This window comes from Cyrtonyx montezumae, unplaced genomic scaffold (genome assembly GCF_038088225.1).
Source record: "Cyrtonyx montezumae isolate F1298 unplaced genomic scaffold, pur_monq_1.0 scaffold_7, whole genome shotgun sequence".
Taxonomy (NCBI): Eukaryota; Metazoa; Chordata; class Aves; order Galliformes; family Odontophoridae; genus Cyrtonyx; species Cyrtonyx montezumae.
Genome location: NW_027072078.1, coordinates 19,877,104 through 19,900,837, shown reverse-complemented (window position 1 = coordinate 19,900,837; position 23,734 = coordinate 19,877,104). Strand labels below are relative to the sequence as shown.

Genomic DNA, 23,734 nt, shown 5'->3' with positions numbered 1-23,734 from the left:
GATCCCATAACAGATTGGTATCTCTCTTCTTGGGGCTTTTCAGTGCATTTATTCAATGGTTTTGAATGTACATTACTTAACAGAAACTTTGAATGCCAGTGCTTTGCAACAGTTTTGTTACTGTCTCTTCAAAGTAAACGAACAAAAAAATACATTCAAAAAGCAAGGCTGTTTTGCTCACGTGATGGCAGAGGCTTTGGGCAGCTGCAACATACACTGTTCCTGCTCAGAGACATTACCCAACATCAGTCAGCTGTCATGAAAAGAGTTGCACAGAAAGCATTAAAGGATAAAAAGAAAGATAGGGGTGAGGGGGGTCGGGGGGGGGAGGGGGTGGTGGAGAACTGAGCAAAATGTCACGCATGCCAACTCATCTTTCCAGAAGGAAGACACCAGAGTATGCATATCTGGGGGAGGAAAAAGGAGAGTAAAGAGCACTAGCATGGACAAAACTTGACTTCAGGGGAAAACCAGCAGCTCTCTGAAACTCGTTTAGCAGGTTCACATTCCTAATGTAATCTGACTTCTGTGCTGGTTTTGGTTTTTGCCCTATTTCTTACTTTGCTTTCCAAGAGAAATGTAACAAAACTGAGGTAGAAATAATGGTGGGCACACTCCAGCCTGGAAGATTTCTAATGGATGCTAAATGAAGATTGCATCAAGGACGATGGAGCCGTGCACACATAACAAAAACTCAACTTTACAGTTTGGAAAGGGAAATAAACGTACTTTGAGGGTCCGGTTTTGCTCTGTTATTTGTACTGATTATTTGGTCACAGTCTACTGTGTTGCTATGAACATCTTTGCAACCCATAGCTCTGCCAGTGACCTACACTGATTCCACTCCCTACAGCTCCACCAAAATAACCTCAAAACCACAACCAGAGCCCCGTAGTAAGCGCCAGCAGTTGCAGCTTAAGGTAACTTGCCTCTCGGAGTCCTACCAAATCTTACATTTGACTGTTTCAGCTGCTAACATAAACCGATTAAGTGGCTCTTTTTTCATCTAAGCACCTTCTAAAGACTGTATCACGTAATTATCAAGGAGCAATATGCTGAAAATTCTTACAGTTTGACAACAAGAAAAATTGTTCTGCTCTGGTTTGATTTGACAAATTGGCAAAAGAACAGTTTCCTAACACTGGGAAATCCTTCTGTTTCTAATTTTAAAAACTGTAAAGCTTCAGTCATATCACACTTTAGTATTTTTTTTTCCTGGATACATTCAAAGTAATTTTCCTTGCCATTTTCCAATTGTTGAGGTAAACATACATATTTAATATAAAGTAACATTGAAGCCTAGCCTATAACTCTCAGCAGTACATAGTGCTTTCAACACATTCCTTTGAGGTACTGTACAAATCACAATCACTTTCCTGAGTTTTTGCAGACAGAACATTAAAAGAAATGAACTGCAGAAATTAAGGTCCAGATTACCATTACCCTGTTTTACCTGTTCTTAGTTTAACACCACAGAACAGACAGGATTGAGGAATACTGTTGCTCTTAGAATAGCAAAAATCTGGTTCTCTGTCGCAACACAACCGTTCATCTCTTTAGTCCAATAATGTTTGAAGTTAAAGCTCTTTATATTAGCACATGCCACCAATGTAATTGTGAGGCAAACAAAAAATAAAGCACCACTTCAGGCACTTGACAGCAACTAAATCTCAAGAACAGCAGAATGGAATCAACACACAGGGTTCATGTCCTTCTGAAATCAACCCACTTGCACCTTGCTCCTTGGTGAGTATTGTCTAGCTTGAACAGAACTGAGCATCAACACGCGCTTTCTGTCATGTGTGGCTTTTTCAGATCAGCAGCTCTTGTTTGATGCACTTTTCCTTCAAGTCTACCCTGGCTCTTTAGAGGCAAGGTATATTGTAGTCTTCCCAGTACCCTTTGCAATTTTAACACTACTGAAAAGGGTTCTCTACCCTATGTAGCAGGTTCTGTGTGTGCCAACATTCATTACTTTTTTTTTTTTTAAGTAGTATCACTGACTGCAACCAAACATTTTGTTCCATTCAACATATGTATCGAGCTCTTTTTGAGATATGCTAGGCTGTATCTTGCAGAAAGCATTTTCAAAGTCTTGATATGTAACTGGCCTCAACTGGCTGGGCATAATGGCTGAAAGGTCTGTGGCTGGCATGGCATGGAGTGGGCCCACCACTGCTTCCTGACACAAGTGAGCCACATCTAGTCCAGAAAAGCCTTCTGTGCGCTGGACAAGCAGTGCAACCTCCTTGTCATTGAGACAGTAATTGTGCTGTGAGAGCAGTTGTACTATTATCTGGTGCCTCGCTGTGCTGTCAGGAAGTGGGATTAAAAGTCGTTTCATGAAGTACCTTCGAAGAGATTCATCAATTTCTTCCGGTTTACTTGTGGCGCAAATTACTACTATTTGGTCCTCAGCAGAAGTCAGTACAGTGTCCAGCTGCATAAGGAACTCGGTTCTCATCCGACTTACTGGACTGTGTTCTTCACTCACTTGCGAAGAAAGAAGCATATCAATGTCACTAACAAAAATCACCGAGGGCTGGCGACACCTTGCCACAAGGAAGGAGGCGTGGACAATTTTTTCTCCTTCACCTAACCACTTTGTGACAAGGCCAGAGCCAGCGATTTTGAAAAACGTGGCTCCCAGCTGACTAGCTATACACCTCCCCATTAATGTTTTGCCCGTTCCCCGAGGTCCAAATAAAAGGATGCTCCGAGGTAGAGCAGTCAGTCCATTGAATGCATCTGACCTCAATACTGGCCATAAAACCTCCTCCTTAATGACGGCCTTTACTAGATCTAGGCCAGCGATGTCATTCCAGTCCACGGGAGGTCCCTGGTTGATAATCTCATTGGTAACAAGGTCAATGAGGTGTGTGTCAGTATTCTTCAGTTGCTCGTCCACAGAGTGGTTGGATGAGGTAGCTGCACGAAGTCCCGGGCCTTGCATTGGGTGAGGGAGGAGCTGCCTGTGCTCGTCACCGTGCTCATTCATTACCGGGGAGGTATACTTCCCAAAAGAGTCACTCGATCTTGAACCCAGCGAGTTTTTAGCAGTACTATAGGATGGGGGTGTGAGAGCCCTGCTGGACTGGCTGCTGAATTTCCTTTGCTGTTCAGAGGACATTAGCTGCTTTGTTGGCTTAAATGCTAAGGATGATGTTTCAGCACTTCTGTCAAATCCATTCCCCCTGTTTGCATTTGAAATGCTGTTGTCGGGCATTCGATACATGGGACTCTGTGTAGATCTCTGTTGGCCATAGCTGTAATTTCCATAACTGGAGTCCATTTCTCCTTGCCCTGCCATGTAGAAAGCTTTCCTTTTGAGAGAGCTGGCTGAACTGTTGGTCAGGGCAGATGGCGCGATGGGCGTCAAGCCATGGCCCTGGTAGGAGTAGCTGGGAACAGTAGTGGGGGGCAGCGGGGTTGGAGCAGGGATTCCTGACGGCAGGTAGGCTGAGGGCGGCGGGGCACCCCCAGGGCTGTACCCAGGGCCGACAGCAGTTTGAGGAGGATAAGTGGCAGATGGGTAGCTGTAACTGGAGAGGTTTGAGGTCCCGTTGTAGCCGGGAACCAGGGCTGGAGGTGGTGGTGGTGGTGGCGGGGGCTGTAAAAGCCCCGAGCTATGCAGGGGCGATGGATGAGGGGATGGAAGTGCAGGTGCTGGTTGGCCACTGTAACTGGTATGCAAGTAGGAGCCATTGTATCCTGCGGCGTATTCCTGAGATGGGAGCCCTGAATGAAGACTGGGAACAGTGTGACTTCCGCAGGTGCTGCTGGAGTAGCTAGGTTCAGCCAGGTTACTGGCCACTCCAGGTGAACTCCCGATGCTGGCTGAGACATCGGCGGGAGGGAGGGCCGTGCTCACGCCGGCTTTGCTGGCAGTGATGACATCTGGTACGCAATTCATGGGATACACGCTCTCCGAATTCAGTGAAGGCTGCCAGGGCTCGCTTTCATTCTTCCGTCCATTCACCAGCCCCGAGGGAGCTTCAGTGTAATTGCTGAGAATAGGCCGTTCAGTGGGGCCCTCCAAAATACCGGAGTATTTTTCTGCATACTTTTTCAAGAGATTGGAGGCAGTCAGAGCCGAGATGTCATCGTTGGCCCAGGCGTACTGGTAGGTGCGCTGCAGGTGCCCCCGGTAGGCTTCCACCTTGTGGGCAGGGGACCGGGTGGTGGAAGTGATATCAAAGTGCTGTTCTGGCCACTGGGCATGCTCTGGCGTCCACTGCATCTTCAAGCCTAGGGCAGCAGGAGAAAACAAAGTTAGCAGCGAGCACAGGCTTTTTCCGAAGCATTTTAAATGAGTTCTTCAATGTACAGCCTGTAAACTTCTCCGGCTCTCTGAAATGCTGTTCTTAACATCACAAATCCTTAAAGAAACAAAATGCAATGCCCTGATAAAACAGCATAAACAGTAAGACTGTTGGTTTTTTGTTTGTTGTTTTCTTATAGGCACACAAACATTCTTCGTCACTTATGCAGGAGTTATTTGTTGGTTCAAATATATATAGATAATGCCACACTTCTCAAATTAATTAGCTAAGAGTTGATATTTTAAATACTCTGAGTGCAGATTTATTTTTAACACACAAGGCATCCAACTGCTCTGTCCTCTCTCATCCCTGTTTCAGTTTTATATTTTAACCAATATAAAATACGAGACACAGCTGACAGATCACATCTAGGATACCTCTCTTATTTGGTACTGAACACCTAGTTAGCACAGTATAATGCACCCTGCGCAGAACAATATGACACAGACATAGCAGGTCATTCCATAATCCAACTCTCATCTAAAGTGGTCCACGACAGTTTCAAATCTGCTTCGTGGAGTGCAGCAAAGCAATCTCCCAGGCAGCGCTCCGTCGCTTTCATCACACAAAGCCTACAACTCGGTATGAATTACAACTGGCTCCTTTCTGCCTCTCAGTTCTGTTGTTGAGGCTCTGGAAAAAAAACAAGCATGACTTGTCTATCGGTCTCCTTGCTTGCTCTCTCTTCTTTCCACCCCCCTCCCCTCACAGCCTCCAGGCTACAAAGGAAGAGGGTTGAATTAAAAAACAGATGAAGAAAAAGAAAAAGAAACAAAGGAAAGTCCCTAAAAGTTCTGTGGCTTCCAGAACTGGCAAGCCAAAAAAAAAAAAAAAATCCCAAAACTATAAATATTAAAAAAAGAAAAGAAACAACACGATGCAACTACAATTTAAAAGCAATTAATCTTGCAAATAATGTGATGTGCATTATTCGCTCTCTCAGTAATCCACCATGCGTAGTAAGAGCAATTTGCAGGCGTTAAGATAACCCCCTCCAACTCTTACCTATAGGTAGGCACATTGCTGATTTTCCTACAGCTGTATCAAATAGACCTCCTTAATCTCTCTCGTATTACCAAAAGTGATTTTTGCAAACAGTCTTGTGCCCTCTGGCACAGATTCGCTGATAAGGAAGAGGCCTAGTCGAAATGAAGCATCTGTGGCACCAGCTCCCCTCTGAATTACTGCAGTCTATTTTGACAGCTCCTACCCCCTCCTGTTTTTCTCCCCAACCCCTTTAGCTCTTCATTGCCTGACTCTGGCATCTGACATGGCCAGCTTAGCCTCGCTGAGCTAAACCTAACACAGCACAGTTTGGTAACAGAATGGCATGTTTATTCCCTTCTGACTCCCTCTTCCTTGTTTGCAAAACCACTGCACCAGACACTGGAAGTTAATTAGCAGGATGATGCTGTGCTAATTGTGTTAATTTACAAGGTTTTAGTCAAAGAGAATCATTCCAGGGCTGGCACTGCTGTCATGCTTCTGACTTAATGATTAAGAAATACTGAAAACAAGGTGGGAAGAATTGCAGTAATTACACAATAAATGAATAAAGCAACGGATTCATTTGCAATTATATTTTATTGCAGTTGCACTCATTTGCATTTGGATTCTTTATTTTTATTTTTGGATTCACATGTTTACAGATCTCCAGATCAGTTAAATTTAGCCTGAAAAGTGCAAAGTACCTCTAATTGTGCCTTGTATTTTATTAGTAAAAGCACTCCAAGCCTCAGTCCAAACGAGCACGCCATTTACTTGTGGATTTTTTTTCCCAAGTGTTCCCTTTCTCTCTCATTTTTCAAACACTTTGACAACTTGAGAAAAACGTCTGTTAACAATTATACAGTTACCCTCTAACAGTTAATTCAGAGAAGCGTTTTTGACAAATGCAGTTTTGAGACTGAGTTTTTTGGCAGATTTATTTCTTTCATTTAGAATTAATATAATCTTTTCTGCTAATTGTTTCCGATGTTTCAACCAGTGCCTTTCGAAGGGGGTAAATGTATCATGAAATTGGGTGAAATTATAGAAATCGTGCTCAGAAGGAAAAAATGCTATTTTAATGAGAAACCATCAGGGTCTTTTCAGAAATCATACTTTGTTAAATTCAGCTGGAAATCTGAAGAACAAATCACCAACCGCCGATTGGAAGTAATCAGTATCTAAAATTTTTCTAGTGTCATGGGATTTACTGCAAGCTTTTAAAATGGAAAGAATATTAATGTTCCAGAAAAGCAGAACTACCTAATAGACATATGGATGCATTAGTCCCATTACAAACAAACAAACACAAAAAACGCTATCCTTGTTCTCTGATTTGAGGCATCTAAGATTACCAAACCAGCTTCTGTTACAGATGTGCACAAGAACTTGAGCAGCTTGATGCTTCAGCTAGATACTAATGAATGGATACCATGAGAAAGACTCTTAGCAAAGAATGCACTAAAGCAGCAGTGAAACTTTAGAAAAGGAAGGCAAAGCAGGCACAGATGAAGAGGACAATTTGATTGAGCTTGTGCTTGTACTGTAGTTAATGAATAGGCTTTTGGCACATTGTCTTAACGGCTTTTAAAAGGAAGAGCATTTAAAGAGGTAACACAGTAGGTCAGAGCACAACAACATACATCATGTACTACTCTCATGGCAAGCTTTTCAAAAAACCTTCTGCAAATACTTTACAATTCCACCAATTGATCTGTTCTTTGGAACAGATTTAAATGTGTTTTAAATAAAATAATTATACCTCATAGTGGGGACGTGTTCATGTGGTGCAAAAATTTAATTCTTGGAACTGCATTTGTAAAAGATTAATTTATTAGGTTTGTTATAAAGCTGCAAAACTATGTCAGAAAATCTGAACTTTCCATTGTAAGAGGTGGGAGGAAACCATCAGCATTCTTTATTTGGAATAATTGGTAGATAGACCATTAGATTCACACTGTCATGCTATCTTTGGATATGCTCACTGCACAATAATTTAAAGTTTATTTATTGATGCATATTAAATACCAATGCATTTAACAAAGGCTGTAAAGGCAGGATTAGGCATTGATTAGATAAGCTTAAGAGAACAGAATGGTTCTCATCCCATGAAACATGAGCATTTATTCCAGCACATTGCAATCATTAGTGTTATTTGGAAGCATAGGTTAATAGTTAACCATAAGCATATTTTTTGCATTAGTATGCAGTGAAGAAATCTGTATTTACATTTTGTCCACTGGAATGGTCTTCATCCAGGAGCACAAAGAGACATTTTCTCAATTTAATATTAATTGAAACAGAAGCAAACTTTGTTAGGTTTAACTGCCTTTGTTAATAACTCAGTAATTGTTTGACAAGAGTCAGATGTCTGATTTGGAAAAAAAAAAAAAAAAGTTGTAGGTTCCTTTAGTTATGTAAATATTTTTTTGCCCAAAATTTCTTAGTGTTTGCAGCCACTTCCTCCATGCATATTTAATTGTACTTTATTAATTGCTTTTGCTTCAGCTGACATACCTTCCTGCAGTTCTTTTGTTAAGAATTCAAATGATGATATAAACACCTCATATCAGGTAAATAAGGGTATATTTAGAGGTTTATTTTTTATTTTTTTAAGAATCGTTTAAAATCTGACATTACACATGGGCCTGGAGATAGTGCATTTGCTTACTAACTCACTAAAATCCAGAAGCAATGAAGGATAAATGCATAATTTTTTTTTTCCTAACTTAAGAATCCTCTTAGCTATCGCCATTGGGCTGTGTAAACTGCGCTGATATGAGCTGTAAAAGGCAAAAGGAAAGGATTCTGTTCTTTAAGTAAAGGTATGTACTTATCAGAGAATTGCTTTTAAGATAAATTTAATACATTACATAGGAGAGGCAGTGTAGGCTTTTTCAGCAGTATCTATTTTTCCTTGTCCTGACAGCCCTGCTATGCATTTCTCCTCAATAATTCTTGCAGCTGGAACTATATGAATTACATCTGAAGTAATTACAGTCAACAATTTCATTATTCAATTACTCTGAACTATGTGTTTGACTATTCTTGTTTTCCCCTTCTATTTTGTGCGCTAAGCCTGAAAACGTAAAATCTAATAAATACTACTTCATCAGCTTCACATGCATAATTCTTTATGGCAGAAGACCACTTTAAAATTCAGACTTATGGGTAAAACAAAACAAAAAAGAAATAATGCCACAGTAAGGAAAACAAAAACAACTTCGAAATGTGAATGCAGTAAGAAACATGTGGCAGCCTACACAGCCTAGATGCCCAAGTGAGTTTGTGCATGCAAAGATCCCTCTATCCCTGCTGCCCTTGGTATTGGGTAGAACTGCTCAGCCTCTCTCAGGATTAGATCTGTTACAGAAGAAAGTTAATAACATGCCTCTCCTTTCAATTGGAATGGAAGGCTGTCTGCTGAAACACCTTTGTAAAAGGCATGGAAAAGTGTAAAAATATTGTCCAGGACCACAGTGAGTGAAAACACAGCAAAGTATTTGCTGCATCCCAAAGACAAGTGTGAGTGGTAGGAAGCCTTCCAGCCAACTGTGCGTTAGCAACACTCTGCTGTAAGCAAAGACGTTGGGATGGCAGTACAACTCTCTATCCATTCACATTTTTAATAAAATAATCAAACTAGAACTAAATCATAAGCAACTTCCTGAACAGGTTACACTGCAGTTTCAGAGATAATAAGGAATAAACCTGTACAACATGCAGCCACTGTGCGCTGGAAACTAGGAACAGGGCTGCTCACTAACCTTTCCAGCCAGCTACCAGAGCTCCTGTTTAGGTCTGGTGCCTCTAAGCATTACTTCAACACACCTGATGCAAAACAAAGCAATTCTGCTGTCGTGATCTCATTGTGTCTACCTTATCCACCCCTGCAGTGTCTTAGGTGCTATCTAGAACAAATCTGCAGGTTCATTAGAAAACCTGCTTAAGTTAAACATACTCAAAGCAACTGGTTAAAGCTCTATGGACAAGAGATGGCCCACACCAGGATGAACAAAAGAAAGAGGTATTTCTGATAACTACCATAGCCATTGGTATGAGCACGCTCAGCTCCAAGTGCTAACAGGCTTCTTCCTTCTAGATTTGTCAGTGGACCTGGAACTTCAATATTTCAAATTGCTTACATATTTAGCCAGAGCCGTCCCTGTCCACTGAACTATTACGTTCAACTCTGCTCCCAGTTATTCAAGACACTTTAGTATTTACACTATGGAACATAACTATTTTAGCCTTGGGTTTGCTTCTTCTGGATACGCAGAGATTAATGCTTCAAAAACAGCCACTGATTTAACACAGGTGCTTCACTGGGATCATGCCAGGACTTATCAAACTGCACTGAGGGCTGAAGCTGTCATTACCTTGAGGATCAGGTCCCACATCCACATTTTAATGTCCATCTTAAGCATGAGAACTCCCTGGGTTTACAGTAAATCTGATAATATTTTCTAAGACTGTATACTGCTGTATGTCCCATAATAATAAAAATTAATTCCAGATAAAACATTTCTTTTACACTCCATTTTTTATTAATAAGCATAATTTCAGTTATTTGAAGATAGCGCAACTGATCTCTCTTAATTGGAAACAGGAGGGATTTTGAAGAGTGGATTGAGCTAATTATGTTTTGCAGAGGAAAAAAAAAAAAAAGAAAGAAAATGATTCCCACATTTATTTTCTAATTACTCAGTGACGACCTCTGCTCCAGTCCATGAGGATCTCCTTTGACGTCAAAGGATTTGGTGGGAGGATGAGCCTCCAGCTGAGCTGCCCAGCTATATAGAGCCAGCTTTGGAAGCTTTATACAGCAAATGGCAACCGCAAACCCACGAAAACAGACCTGGAAAGTGCTCTTAGCATTTTTTGGTGGGGGTCTGGTCTTCCTCTTATTATACATAGCCTACGCATGCCACGCGCATCAGTGGGAGCAAGCTGTTGGCAGGGTGTTTACAATCCCATCTAGCAGGGACAGAGAAAACATTTCATTCTTTAAAACAAAACACTTAAATCACGAGTAATATTGAGGATCTCATATATATATATCAACAGCACTTAAAGATAAAAGCAGTAACAAAAACGCAAGATATTTTAAGAGAGCCTGGAACCAGTTAAGAACAAAACCCCAGACTTGGAATCTCAAACTAATACATCCCAATTAGCTAATGTAAATACAGTCAAATGATTATTCCTTTTAAATCACACTTTCACACCTCAGGACAGCAAATTACAATACGTGTGCAGCAAATGAGTTCTCTCCTTCCAAGTCCCCTCCCCACCATTTACATAAAGCAGTGCCTTTGGTAATCACAAAGCCATTTCTGGCTGAACATCCTTTAGCAGATTCATCAGCTTCAAAAGCCTTACGAAACAGAAATAAGGAAAAGAAATAGTCAAGCATGCAGAGGAAATCTAGGTCCAGAGATGGCACTCTCGTATTTAGCCAGCAGGAGCCGGCTGGATCTGTCAGTCCCCAAGCAGCAGGGGGACAGACAGCTCCCCAAGCACTGCTGGCTGGGACAGGGTGCCCACAGGACCTCTCTGGATGCTGTTCACCAGAGGTATTGGTGTGTCTGTGGCAGCAGTCCACGAGCACAAACACATACTTAGTTCTGCACTCCATACATACAAGGTAACCACGTGGATGCACTATCATCATGTACCATAAGTAAAGCCATTTATACATGTATGGGTCAGAACCCTTCTACACAAACAATTGGTTCAATTTGTGATTAATTTCAGTATATCTTAACACATTTTACCACATCAGTCTGCCCTCACTGTAACTCATCTGTTGGTAACTCTTTTCTAAACTAACTAGAAAACACACTAAAAAAGACAATAATTGCAATGAATTTTCACATATTAAGACACTTCTTCCCAGGCTTTACATTTTTAAGCGGTTTCCTTCAAGAACCTCTGTACACTACACCGCTTTTAAAGGTCCCAGCATAACATTTTATCGCCAGACAAAGAAGGCAACAAGAACTTCTGAGACAATCAATATTCAGAAGAACAGTAACTGCAAACAAAAGTAAGGATAACTTAAAATAAACAAGCAAAATCCAATCATCCACTTCTTACAGTATGCAGAATGCACCTGCAATATATTTTGTATAGAAGTAATATGCCACATAATCTACAATTTATACCTATGCAAACATGCGCATCAATAACTACTACAGAAAAACTGTAGCATATCTAAGAATTAAAATATTGACACTGTAGGATAGTAGAAAACGAATGCAGTTTGACCATCTCACACATGTATTTATGCACATTTGCAAACAGTTTAGACCTTAAACATGATTCTTCTGCCACTTAAGCGCTCACTCTAAGTCTCCAGTTAAAGTAGTTGAAGCTTTTAGCAAAATTATATTCTCTTCTTAATGAATAAACTAGCAGGAGCAGTCTTTTCCTTGGTTCCCTTACCAGAATTGCAGGCTGAGGCATATTTGTCTTGAAATAACAGAAATTCTTAAAAGCAGTGAAGATACAGTGCAGTCCCTGCCCCGCTGTATTTCTCATGTAATCAGCTGCATTAGGTAAAATGCACAACAACGAACTTGTGTTTTAGTAAGTCAGGGAGAAGCCAAAGGAATGAGTTTCCAGCATGGAACATTCTGAACGAAAACTCTTTTGGCAAAATAATTATTATCTGAAAACTGTAATTTTCAAATACTGGAATCTATCATTTTTCCTTTTCTGCTGTTAACCATGACTCAGTAATTTGCTTCCTTTTTTTTTCCTTCTTTGTTCATGTTTAGAATTATGGTCTTCTTCACTGCAAAGAAAGCATTTTAAAACCCTTTTTTTTTTAATGTATCATAAATCCATTAAGACAATTTCCTTCTTACGCTCACTTCCTTTTGCCAAATGAAGATCATCAGAACATACCACACATGTCCAGAGGGACAGCAGAGCTAATGAATATGTATGGCTTATGTCACAACAGAGCACTCCCCTTGTTCTGCGGTATCGACCTTCTCTTATGTGAGTAAATAACAGGTGAGCACTTGTGCATGAGGATAAATGGGGTTAAAACTGCCATAAAGGGACGTACTTTATTTGAAGAAAGTGGATGCGCAATAAATAGAGATTTAGGTGATGCTGAATTATTTTTATGTCACGCTGTTCCAAAATGTTAGAAAATAATCTTGCTCTGAAACACAAGAAAAGAGTTTTTTAAAATATATTTCTGTGCAATTAACAGCAGCAGCACTCTGTATAAATCTCCATTTATTCCGTTATATCTTTCAATTTATTTTTCAATCACCGTGATTTAAGAATATACCTATGTATGTAATGTATTTCATAGCTATGATATATATATTCATATATATCATATATATTTCATATATATAGCAAGACAAGTTCAATTCCAGAGATTTATATAATCAGCTCTACTCCCTTTACAACGATGAAAGCAAAGATCAGTTTCAGGAAGTTTCAAATAACTGCAGGCAGGTCTGACCCAATATGCTCCACTAACAAGAGTGAGAAAGCATACGTGCACGGGCCACTAGCATAGTGCTCAGCCTGCAGCCAGAAACACTGCTTTCCTCTTAAAGCGCTTACTCCAAGACCCATCAGCACAGGAAAGGTATGCTTTACTGAGATTAGAGTACCTCTGCTAATGAGCTAAATGAGATCAAATACTGATTAAATGTACATATAGAAGTAATCTGATACTTGAGGGGAAAAAAAAAAATCCTTCTTAAGATGACTCCACTTTTGCACAAAGCGTACGCAAAATTTGTTTGTTATTTATGCATTTTGCTTTTTGGCAATCTGCACATTAATTTTTAATGAAATAGTAAAGAGATGTTGCGTCTCGCACTTGGATAAAAATATTCTATAGCCAGGACTGGGTGACACAGTGCATTAATTCAGTGTCCTTCACTCCTGGGACCTGCGTATAATTTAGTCCAGCCTGAAGAAAATAACTTTGATCTGAAGGCTGTGGAAAAAGCTACATATGAAATTAGTTTTGGTGGGTTTAGTGTTGTTTCTTATAAACAAGACGACACACGAAGATAAACTGCTTTCGGCCCGGGATTAGAGCGGTGTGCTCCAGAGCCGCCGAGCCCCATTCCCCGCAGTGCCCGCACCGCCACACACATTTCCTATAAGCACACAGGGCAGCTAGCGCTGGCGTGCACAAGCTTTCCAGAACGCCCTGATACCTCACGTGAAAGGGCTGCGGTACCAAGCCACATCCTTATTTCGTCTCTCCATTATAAAACAACAACAGACCCGACACAGCACGCTGGGAGAAGTGGTGTGTTACCAGAGGGAGCCCCGGTTTCCTCCCCAGGCCGGGGAACACCCTGCCCACAGCAGCGTGCCGAGCTCATCACACTCCAGGGAAGAGCCGTGGCCCGGCGCGCGCAGCTGACCCTGCCTTCCTTCCTGCTCCCCCGCCGCACAGCAACAAGATTAAAAGCAGGAGCATAACCAAGGACCTGACATGCTGGAAACACTAAGCCCAGCTAAATCTTTTTCCCACTTAAACCTTTCAATTATTGTATTCTACAAATTCCTAAGATTCTTTCTTGCTCATTCAGTAAAAAAGAAAAAAAAAAACCAAAAAACTGCACTAGCTACTGAAAAACAGAATATAGCGCATTTTCTTCTTTTTTTTTTTTCCTTTTTTTTTTTTTTTTTTGCATGCTCTTGGTTTGGGACTAATAGTATTGTTTCCTGACAATTTGAAAGCAACTCTCTTAGACTGTTAAATGGACTTTACAAATTAACAAGGGAAGGGAGAGGAGGAGCAGCAGGGAATTTCCTAAAGACATATACAGAAATCTCTCTCACTATGTATAAATATACATTTTTATATTTTACACACACAAGCGTGATAAAGGATGCCTTGACTAAGAAATTTATGCATGCCGATATTTTCACCATATTACTCGAGAGAGAGGGAGGGAAAAGAAACCAGAATCTCAGGTGATTTGTTGGTTTTCCTGTACGAAAAAGAGCAAAGTTCATCCTGCAACAGGAAAAGTTGAGCCAGGTCTTGAAGCACACTGTATGTCACGGAGTGCACAGGCATTTCAAGGGGTAGAAAAGAATAATGCAATGCCTTAAAACACAAAGAAATGACACAGCCTCGCTGATAAAAAAAAGTCACATTCCTTTGCAGCTATCACACAGATTCAGCCCTCTCTGTAAACAGCCTTCAAGAGAACAAAAATCTAAGCTGCAATGATGATATCACTAACTAGCCGAGTCCTGTTCACAGCTTAAGTAACGATAACTGTAGCATTTTCCTGTATTTTTGTTATACTTTCCTTGTATAGGTAGTCACCTAATAATAAAATAGTTTTAAAATCTGCTCCAGGGTACAGCAGTCAAGCTCTGCTGATTAGCATCTCAAAGCTCACTACAGGCACACATTTGTATAGCTGAATAACAGCAGTAGTATATGTATGATGCTTAAAACAAAACAAAACCAAAAAAAGTACTATTTTACTTGATGTTTGATGACGCACACCAATGAAAGCACATTCAAACAATACTCAGTATACTATCACAGCTAACTGTAAGAATTTCAAACACAAGGCAAAAGGTAGCATCACAAAAAGAGTCAGAAGGTTTTCAGAGTCGGTAGTAGATGCCCAGAGTCTAAGATTGATGAGTTTGATTCTCCTGCTACTTGTTCGGTTTGAAGTCAGAAGAACTACTGAAGTTGATAATTTACTGTGAAGGAGATACAGGTGCCCTGCCTTTTTCTTTACATTTTTATATGCAGGCACTAGCTGATTATACAAATAACATTCACCAGCATTTGGGTTTTGTGTTGCGTTCAATAAGGAAGTAAAATATATATATACAAATACACTAGTGGTTACATTTCATTAAAATATGGACAGAGAGTTTTGGTTTGCTTCACTAGCTCAATTTCTAATTCATTTCTTATGTGTAACAAGACAACTTTATAAAACCTTCCTAAAATTTGCTGTCAACAGAATAGACAGAATTTTGGTTATTATCACACTAGTTCAGTGTACCACCTTTAGCAGTGCCACATCTTCTACCTGCACCCCTCTTTTGCTATTTCTCCAGTCACATTTAATGACAAAATTTCAGTTCTAAAACTCTCCATCTAATTGTATATCAAACAATATTATAGAAGTGCCTCCAAATTGATTTATTATTAAAAAAGCTATAAGCTATCAACAGGAACATTACAATTCTGGTTAATACCCATCACCTACCAGCTTAAATTCTCTTTTTCATCATTAAAGTGCCTCTTTTCTTCCAGAAGGTATAAGTAACATACATCAATAACTTAAAGAAAGCTGAATATTAATATAGATAAGTACACAAGGCAGCAAAAACCAAGCTCAGAAACTAGAAAATCTTTACTGAAGTATTTGATATCGGTTGTACAGATTTACTAACCTTGGTTTGTATTGTTATTAAAAAAAAAAAGAAATGGGCTGAATTATGATGTACTGTGAAAGCTGCGAGAGTTTTGTGATCGCAAGTGAAAGATTTACAGATATAACAATTGAAAGGTGGATTCCACTAATCAGAGGAATGCATAACCTCTGCAAAGCAGGTAGGAGTGAATCATTTTAATTTTCTCTCTTACTTATGGCTTTATATTCTTACAGAAGGGAAGCAGAGGAAACCTAAATATGACCCTATTTAGATATATTAACTCAAAAGCCTTTGTAGAATTCTTAAGCAAACAGGATTGTGCCTCCAATGCTGCCCATCTAGTTTTGCAATGTGTTAAATTGGACGGCTACTTGGACAGTTCTCTATTCATTACTGAACTGTGGAAAAGAAACACAGAGGTGGCATTTTCCTTTTCAACCATGTAATGCCTTGTAGCCAGATTCCAAAGCATCAAGGAGAGATTCTTTTTCTTTCTTTCTTTTTTTTTTTTTTTTTCTAGACAAGCTGTCGTAATTGAAATGAAGTCTAATCAGACTCATTACTGTTTTCAGCAATTTGCACCACCAAAGATGCTTATTAGGTAACAGTGTTTAATAAACCACTCTTTAGAAAACTACCAGTAATGAGCTCTTAACAGCCAATCTTTAGCGTGAATGTAATGTGAAAAGTGTTCCTAGCGCTGAATAGATTTTCACATTTAGTAGTGTCATAATTAAGCTGTAGAAATGGGTAGCTGTGATCAGAGATTTACTGCAATATAGTATTTTTTTTTCTGAACATATATTTGAAGATAACTTGGGATTCAATAACATTTCCAGAGCAAATTTTAAAATTGCATAAAAGACTGTTAGACTGGCTTAGCTTTGTAAATGAAAGATTATTCGGGGAATGCATAGGGTACTATAAATCAGGTATCATCCAGCAGACATGCATGAAGTTAATTCCACCTAGCTTTGTTTCACTGCTCTTCCATCACGTAACTATTTCCAGCCATTAATATACAAATAATAAATGTTGTTGTCATCAGTTGAATGATAATGAACAAAAATGGCCATTAAAAGAGGTACTTGAAGAAACACTTGTCAGTTCTCCTTTCCCAATAACAGCTAAAAGTGCTTGAGAAAAAAAAAAAAAAAAGAAAATTGCTTGATTTCAAAATAAAATCAGGTATGTACAATATCATATATTGCATATAATCTTACATATTTATGCACACATGCATGCACAACTAATGCTGCTTTTCCTATGTATTTCAGATAACATTAACTCCTAGTAGGTGTTTAGTACCAATAAACCCCCAAGTTCATAGTGCAAACAACACCACAGATCTGAAATGTAGCATTGAGAAATATATTATTCATAAAACACAGACATCAGCAAGAGATAGGTTTTCATCAATAAAAAGTTCAATTTAACTAGATATGTACTTCACTGCACTAGTCATATCAATACTAGTACCTAACAAATGCTGAAAGAGGCAAAAAAAAAGAAAATAAATTGCATATATAAGCTCCAGCTAATTAAATATCCACAGTGAATCCTGAGGAACAGCCACTGTTCTCTTACCAGATTGATTTGGGCCTGACACAATATTTAAAGTTAACAATAAGAAATGACCAAGACCACTTTTTCTGTCTCCCACTAGGAGAAATACATAAGGATGCAAATGTTGTTTTGCTTACTAGAGATTCTGTCAGAGAAGCTTTGTGTCGGCGGCCAAGACTTGGGAAGGAAGCGCATAAAGATGAGCAATCAATAATGAAACCACCGACAAAATGATGGAGACCTTAATTCTCTTGAACTGAGCTTTTCTATCAGAATCCCGTGATAAGAGGCTACGAACAGTTCCTTTACTGAATGAGTGCTCTTACTACATCTTTTATATACCCTAGCTCCTAAACTTCACTAGTCCTATATGCAGCCTATAAGCCTCCGTATCTGCTTGCAGCTTTCTGAATCAATAGGACTATAAGAACTGAGACTACCAAATTAATGCCAGTTTCATTTGATTTTGTGGTATGCACTTCTTTGCACTACAAAGTGGAATAAGGAAAAAAAGAAAAAGAAAAAAAAACCACAACCAGAATTCATTCCCAGATGGGTTTTTGTAGCTTTCAGATCAAAATATCTTACAGTTCCTTAAGTCTGAACTGAATTTGTACTCAGATCCAACATTTTTAGTGCTGCTGCCTACCGTATTGCGCAATTCCAAACCTTGCACCTTTAAGTCAAACACTTCTCTCTCTGCTCCCTGCAAAAGAAAATAAAATAACAGAGACTCCACAGCTGCTTTGGACAACCTCCCCTTGTACTTCTGAATAATGCATTAAACTTCCATCATTTGTGAGTGACAACCCAATGCTTTAAGATACAAGATATGCATTTTGTTCTGTTTATTTTCCTAAGCACAGATGCTCTGAAACATCAATTCCTCATCAATAAGTCCTTCAATACCTTATGATATTTTTAGCAGTTTAAAAACTAAGGCTGACAGAAATATAGCATCTCCAGGAGGCATCATTATAAAACTGCAGTTAGCATCTTTTCTTTTTTTCTAACATAAAACTAGGAGGGTGGGTGCCTTCACTGTATTCCTTCTGCATCCCAGCACTGTCACCAAAAAATAAAAATAAAATCACTTTTCAGCCTCAGATTCATCAGTATTTTATCAAGCCTACAAAACACGTCTGCTCACCTAAGGCGCTGATTAGAAACAACACCTGGCTTTCCACAGAAATTGATAATTTTCCTTCTGGTATTTCTGGGCCTGCTTACCCTGATCCCCAAAGCCTCCTCTAAGAGATTCCTACAGGACTTTCCACCGAAGAATTGAGACCTGCCAACTTTTACTTATTACTACTTACAGATTGCTATCCCAAGATGGAGTGTCATATCAACATTGGGTACAGACCAGCATAAGAAATTTCACAAGGAGGTAGGAATTCCATAGAAAGTAAAAAAAAAACAGATGAAGTTACAAGGGCAGGTTAAACTCTGTAGTTGGAACTTGTCCACAAACACTGTGAATCAGTGAGAAGGAGCAATAGGATCCTAAAAAAAAATGACAGCAAAAAGAATGCGCCAATGGCACTTCTGTGGCGTCAGAGGACGAGGGCTCTCTACTGAGACACAGCAGACAGGAGAGGACAGCTCCAGAGACAATGTCTGTTGCCACTGAAGCCTAAGGTGAGCCCTGGATCCATGGCTTGTCTCAGGACAGCTTTATAAAAACACAGCATAAATAGCAGAAACTGGAGCCCAAGTGAAACCCGCTATGCCTTCTACAGCAGCAGAGACATTATTTTGTTCTCCATCAGTGAAATTCCAATATCACAGCCCAACTTCTCCCAGGCAGGACCCAGCATCAATCACAGTCTGCCCTTCAACAAAAGGTACCATAAACAATCCATGGGGTGCCTTTGAGCATAGAACACCACATATTTCTCTGTTCTCTTGTTCATAGCAATAGTATTTAGATTTTTTTTTTTTCAGAGTAGAGAGCTGTTTGGATGAAATACCATAATACCATATAAAGTTCTCTCACTGGGTGTTCTGAAGTATTTGTTTGTCGACATTAAAAACTAGAAATAAAAAAGATAAAAATAAAAATAATCCTTGTTAATTGTTCATAAGAGAAGCATGCAGTTGTCCAGCACTTCCACACAAACTGCCTCTGCAGACTGCTGAGGGTATGTGCTATTATGGCACATTTACAAAGCAAGACAATAGATGAATTTCAGTAGATCAGAACATTTGTGCAGCAGATCTGGAATCTTTTGTATTCTGTCAGGAATTATTCTTCACACTTCAGATGGGCTTAAAAACACAGGCTCGCCTAGTAGGTCTTTCTCTAAAGGTAGAGCAGTCTAGTACACAGCTTCCCTGATTGAAAATGGTCATGGAAAAATGAAAGAGGGAAAAAGAACATCATGTCCTATAAAATGCAGCTGTGAGTGTGTCTAGGGGTGTGGGGACTTAATAGATAAAATGCATGTGCAAGCGAGGAAAATATCTCTTGGCTTTGGAGGGACTGGGGTGAGTGTATTGGAATGTACCAGCATTTTACTTTTACTTTATTTTTCATAGTCTATTTTGTACTTTTCCACTACATAGCTACCTATTTATTTTACCATAACTCTGTATTTTTGTCATTAAACAATCAAGTTCTAATAAAAACCATAATGCAAACAGCCAGTTGTGTAATGAAAAACAACACAGGGTTCAAGGGGGGTTCCCGCCTGATCTCAGCAGCAGATTAGCTTATGCCCTGCAGCATGAGATAGAAAATACATTCCTCACTATTACAGTTTTGATTCTGTATTTGTGTTTTATATGGATTTTTAAAGAGCCACAAATATAAAGTTTTAACTTAGAGAATATAAATATATATGTTTGTATAACTGCACATATATCTGTTTCCTCTCCCAGAGCAGGGATGATGTTTGTCTCTAGTGATGGCACAGTGACTAGCTTGGAATCTTGCTGACAGAAGAACACAACCAGAAAAAAACAAACAAACAAACACATTTTAGGCTGTCCCTACAGTGCAGACTGTATCAACTGCAATCCCAAATACACATTTTTCAAACATTCCAAGTGACCCCTTATCATCAACTCTCTCCCTGCGTTGCAGTGTACTGGGGGATTATTTCTGCATAGAGAACAACACAGTGCTATTCATAAAAAGGTAAAAACCATTCAGCAATTGCTTTTTATACTCTATAAAAGTTAGCAGTTTATTCACCAGCAGCAGGCCAGGAGAATTCCTCCAACAGACACGGATCTCTCAGCTGCATCTTTTCTTCTGTACCTGACATGCATGATTCTCCTTCTCCCCCTTCCCTCCCCCAGTTCCTCACATGCATGCAACTGTCCCCTATCTCAAAGGTAAAGCTGTGCCAAATCAAGAGCAGCAGCACTGCTGCTGCTGCTGGGGTCAGAGAGACAGGACAGCAGAGTTCTGAAGTTGACAGAGAAGCGTCCTGTTCCTACCACCTAACAAGAAAGTTTCTGCTTTCTTCATGTACAGAGAAGGCCAGGTTGCACAGCTGCCTCTCACCTTAGGGATTTAACTCTAGAAATACAGAATAACCCCTGAAAAAGCCCAGCACCAAAGGCCCATGGGATTTACATGGAGAGGTCCCATCCCAGCACGTCAGTCCAGCCACCACTGAAAACCTTATGCATCACACCAGTGTGTGGGTTAGCTCCTCTGCAGCCATGCCTACCACTGAGAATGAAAAGCATAAAGTAGGAACAAGGAAACCACATTTAAGAGGACTTCAGAAACTTACATCCAAAAAAGGCAGGGAAAAGATACAGAACTTTCCAAATCCAACTTTTGCTACATACTTTAAGGCAGGCTTTACATTTGTCCATAGCCTTATTTAACCTTTTGTTTATTTATTTATTTATTAAACTTTGCATTGTTTTCATCAAGCACATTGTGACACAAAGATTTTGTGCCACCTTTTCAAGTATGCATCCAAAACATTTTACATAATTTTCTATCTGTGATTTAATGAAAAATACCTCAGGCTGTATGCACGTCTTGATCGTTCTATGTATTAAGCACAAAGCTTGCCATGACTGAACTAAAAGGTACTTGATAACAAATGGTTAGAGGGCACAGACTGATATTTAAGAGGTAAGGTTGCACTAAGGTAGCTTTGATGGGCCATTTTATATTGAGGATAACCAGAAATGACATTTCTTAAAAAGGTCTGGATTGCTAAAGAGAAGGAATGCCCTAAATGCATCAATGAAAACTGCTGCTGAGCATGAGTGCTTTTTTTAATATTTTGACTTTTTTCAAAGGAAAGACAGTCATGCTACAAATGTTTTTTCAATAAATCTCAGGCGAGTACCGGGCACTTCCAAGACCAGTTACACAGCATACTCTTAAAATGATTAAACTGTCTCTCACAGCACTTTAAATGATAGACTGCCCAGAAAAAGCACTAGTGCCCCACAAATTAGGAATTGTAGTGGTAGTTGATAAGCTAGAATGAGCTCTGGGCTGTTTTAGGACACACCTCACCCTCATTACTGGGCTGCCCCTCTTGAAAAATCCTTCCCCTTGTGTAAGGTCATTCAACTAGATTAAAATATCTCCCTGTAATGTTACCTTTTTGTAACACCTCACACACTTAGTATAGAAATACTAGTTACTGGATGAACAATGATCCTTTGTATGCACTGCATAAAGATACCACCTATGTGATTTACTTGAAAAAGAAAATTTATATTTCTGAGAGAGCTCTATCAAAAGCCACAAGTTGCTATGACAGAGAATTTAAATTGTTTGGATGATTCCCCTGCTCTCTTCCTCAGGTTGTTATTAATGTCTATAATTTAGGCCTCTGTGTTGCTGATATGCATGTGGCTCTCTCCAGTCATATGAATAAAGCTGCATAATTAGGCACTGGTGTAATTTGTAGCCTCCAACTCATTCTCCCACTTCCCTTTCCTGATGTTCCTCAAAGAGGCTGAGATTTATGTTGGCGGCAGATCGTGACACCGTTACTCACAGGAGAGTTACTCTCTGCCTGTGATTTCCTTGAAATTATTGACAAAAATTAAATCCCCCAGCAAGTCAGAGCAGTCACCACAACGGTGATAAGACGTCACCAAGCCCCCGTACCTGCGTTCCATTGCTGGTGAGCAAATGGTTAACTGTGCTTGTCCTTTCATCCCCAAACCTGACAGGGACTTCTTCAAATTCAGAGAACTCCTTTCACAGAACCTCCATTTGGCAATTTTTAAATGTGCCCTGATGTGTTCATCAGGTTATCCCTATTAACAGCAAATGAAACTGAAATAAAGAGGCACTCTTCATGTTGACTGCAGGCATTTCAGATTTCGTGGCAGCCCACATCTTCCCAGTGCCTTTCACATGGTAAGAGATAATGTGTGTGAAGAAAAACAAAATTGTAGGTTTAGTAATGTCAAAATATGATTTATGCCAAAATAGAGATGTCAGCAATAGCAGAATAAGTGACAAGTGTTAAATTACCCAAAGAAGTAAATTCTGTAATTATTTACCTCTCTGGCACATGATCCTTAACAACCTCCAGACCTAAAAGGAACAACAGGAACCACACGCATTTTTAAATTCAGCTTTTTTTCTTATTTTTGAGAAATGACTTTTTGCCCCAATTTTTATTTATTTATTTATTTTGTAATACAACAAAGTGCCACCAACAGCATTTCAAATAAAACGTCAGCATCAAGCCCCATAGTGAATATGCTGGGAGCCGAGTGTACAGTCATCTGCAAATGGACAACTTTAATTCGATTCCTGGCACCACTGGCCACGCTGAGAATCCTTCTATCTCCTCACACCAGGGGTTTGCTCTTTTAAGCATTGCTCCCTGAAGGGAAGGAAAAACTAGAGAAAGAGGATTTCCAATGACCCTGCACAGATGAATGAATGTGTCAATGGTGAATATTGGTTCAGCTTTGAAATAGGGAATCCTGCAGTGGTTTCTCTGCTTCATCCCCACTAGTGAGTTCCACTGTGGACTTCAATGTGTAAGAGGCCTTTAGGGGACAGATAATAAATGGAAAAAGGGGTGAAAAAAAAATCAATAAAATGGTTTAAGAGTAATAGAAAGGCATTTCTCTAACTATAACCTTTAAATGATTTCTAAGATAATTTTCTCAGACGTGCGTCCCTTTGGCTGAGCTGGTTACAGAAATAGATTCCAAAAAAAAAAAAAAAAAGGCTTAAATAAAGAAGGATTCTTTACCAGCTGGCCAACATCAAATGCTAGTGTGCCCTTTCAATGCCTACTTAATTTGTCTGGGTTTCTACTCGTTTACCTGTTTGTTTCTAGTGTAAAAGGTAAATGGAAAAACAGTTGTGAAATTGTAAAAGTGCTTGCTGTTCCAGTGAGAACTTATTCTTCTATTTACGATTGATTTCACAGCAGAACTGGTAAAAATGCACAAACCAAACATGGAAAGGAAAGATGCCTCTTTCTATCTGTGGA

At 39.5% G+C, this 23,734-nt stretch overlaps 1 protein-coding gene across 3 annotated transcripts in view; it reads right to left on the bottom strand.

Moving 5' to 3' along the window:
- Positions 1-1,198: 1,198 nt before the first annotated feature.
- Positions 1,199-23,734, bottom strand: part of FIGN (fidgetin, microtubule severing factor) — a 93,769-nt gene continuing 71,233 nt past the window's right edge. For all 3 annotated transcript variants that reach the window (XM_065750438.1, XM_065750440.1, XM_065750439.1), the window contains one exon: positions 1,199-4,248. In XM_065750438.1, the coding sequence (XP_065606510.1) occupies positions 1,997-4,248 (2,252 nt within the window). In that variant the 3' untranslated portion in view covers positions 1,199-1,996. The remainder of the gene's footprint in view (positions 4,249-23,734) is intronic.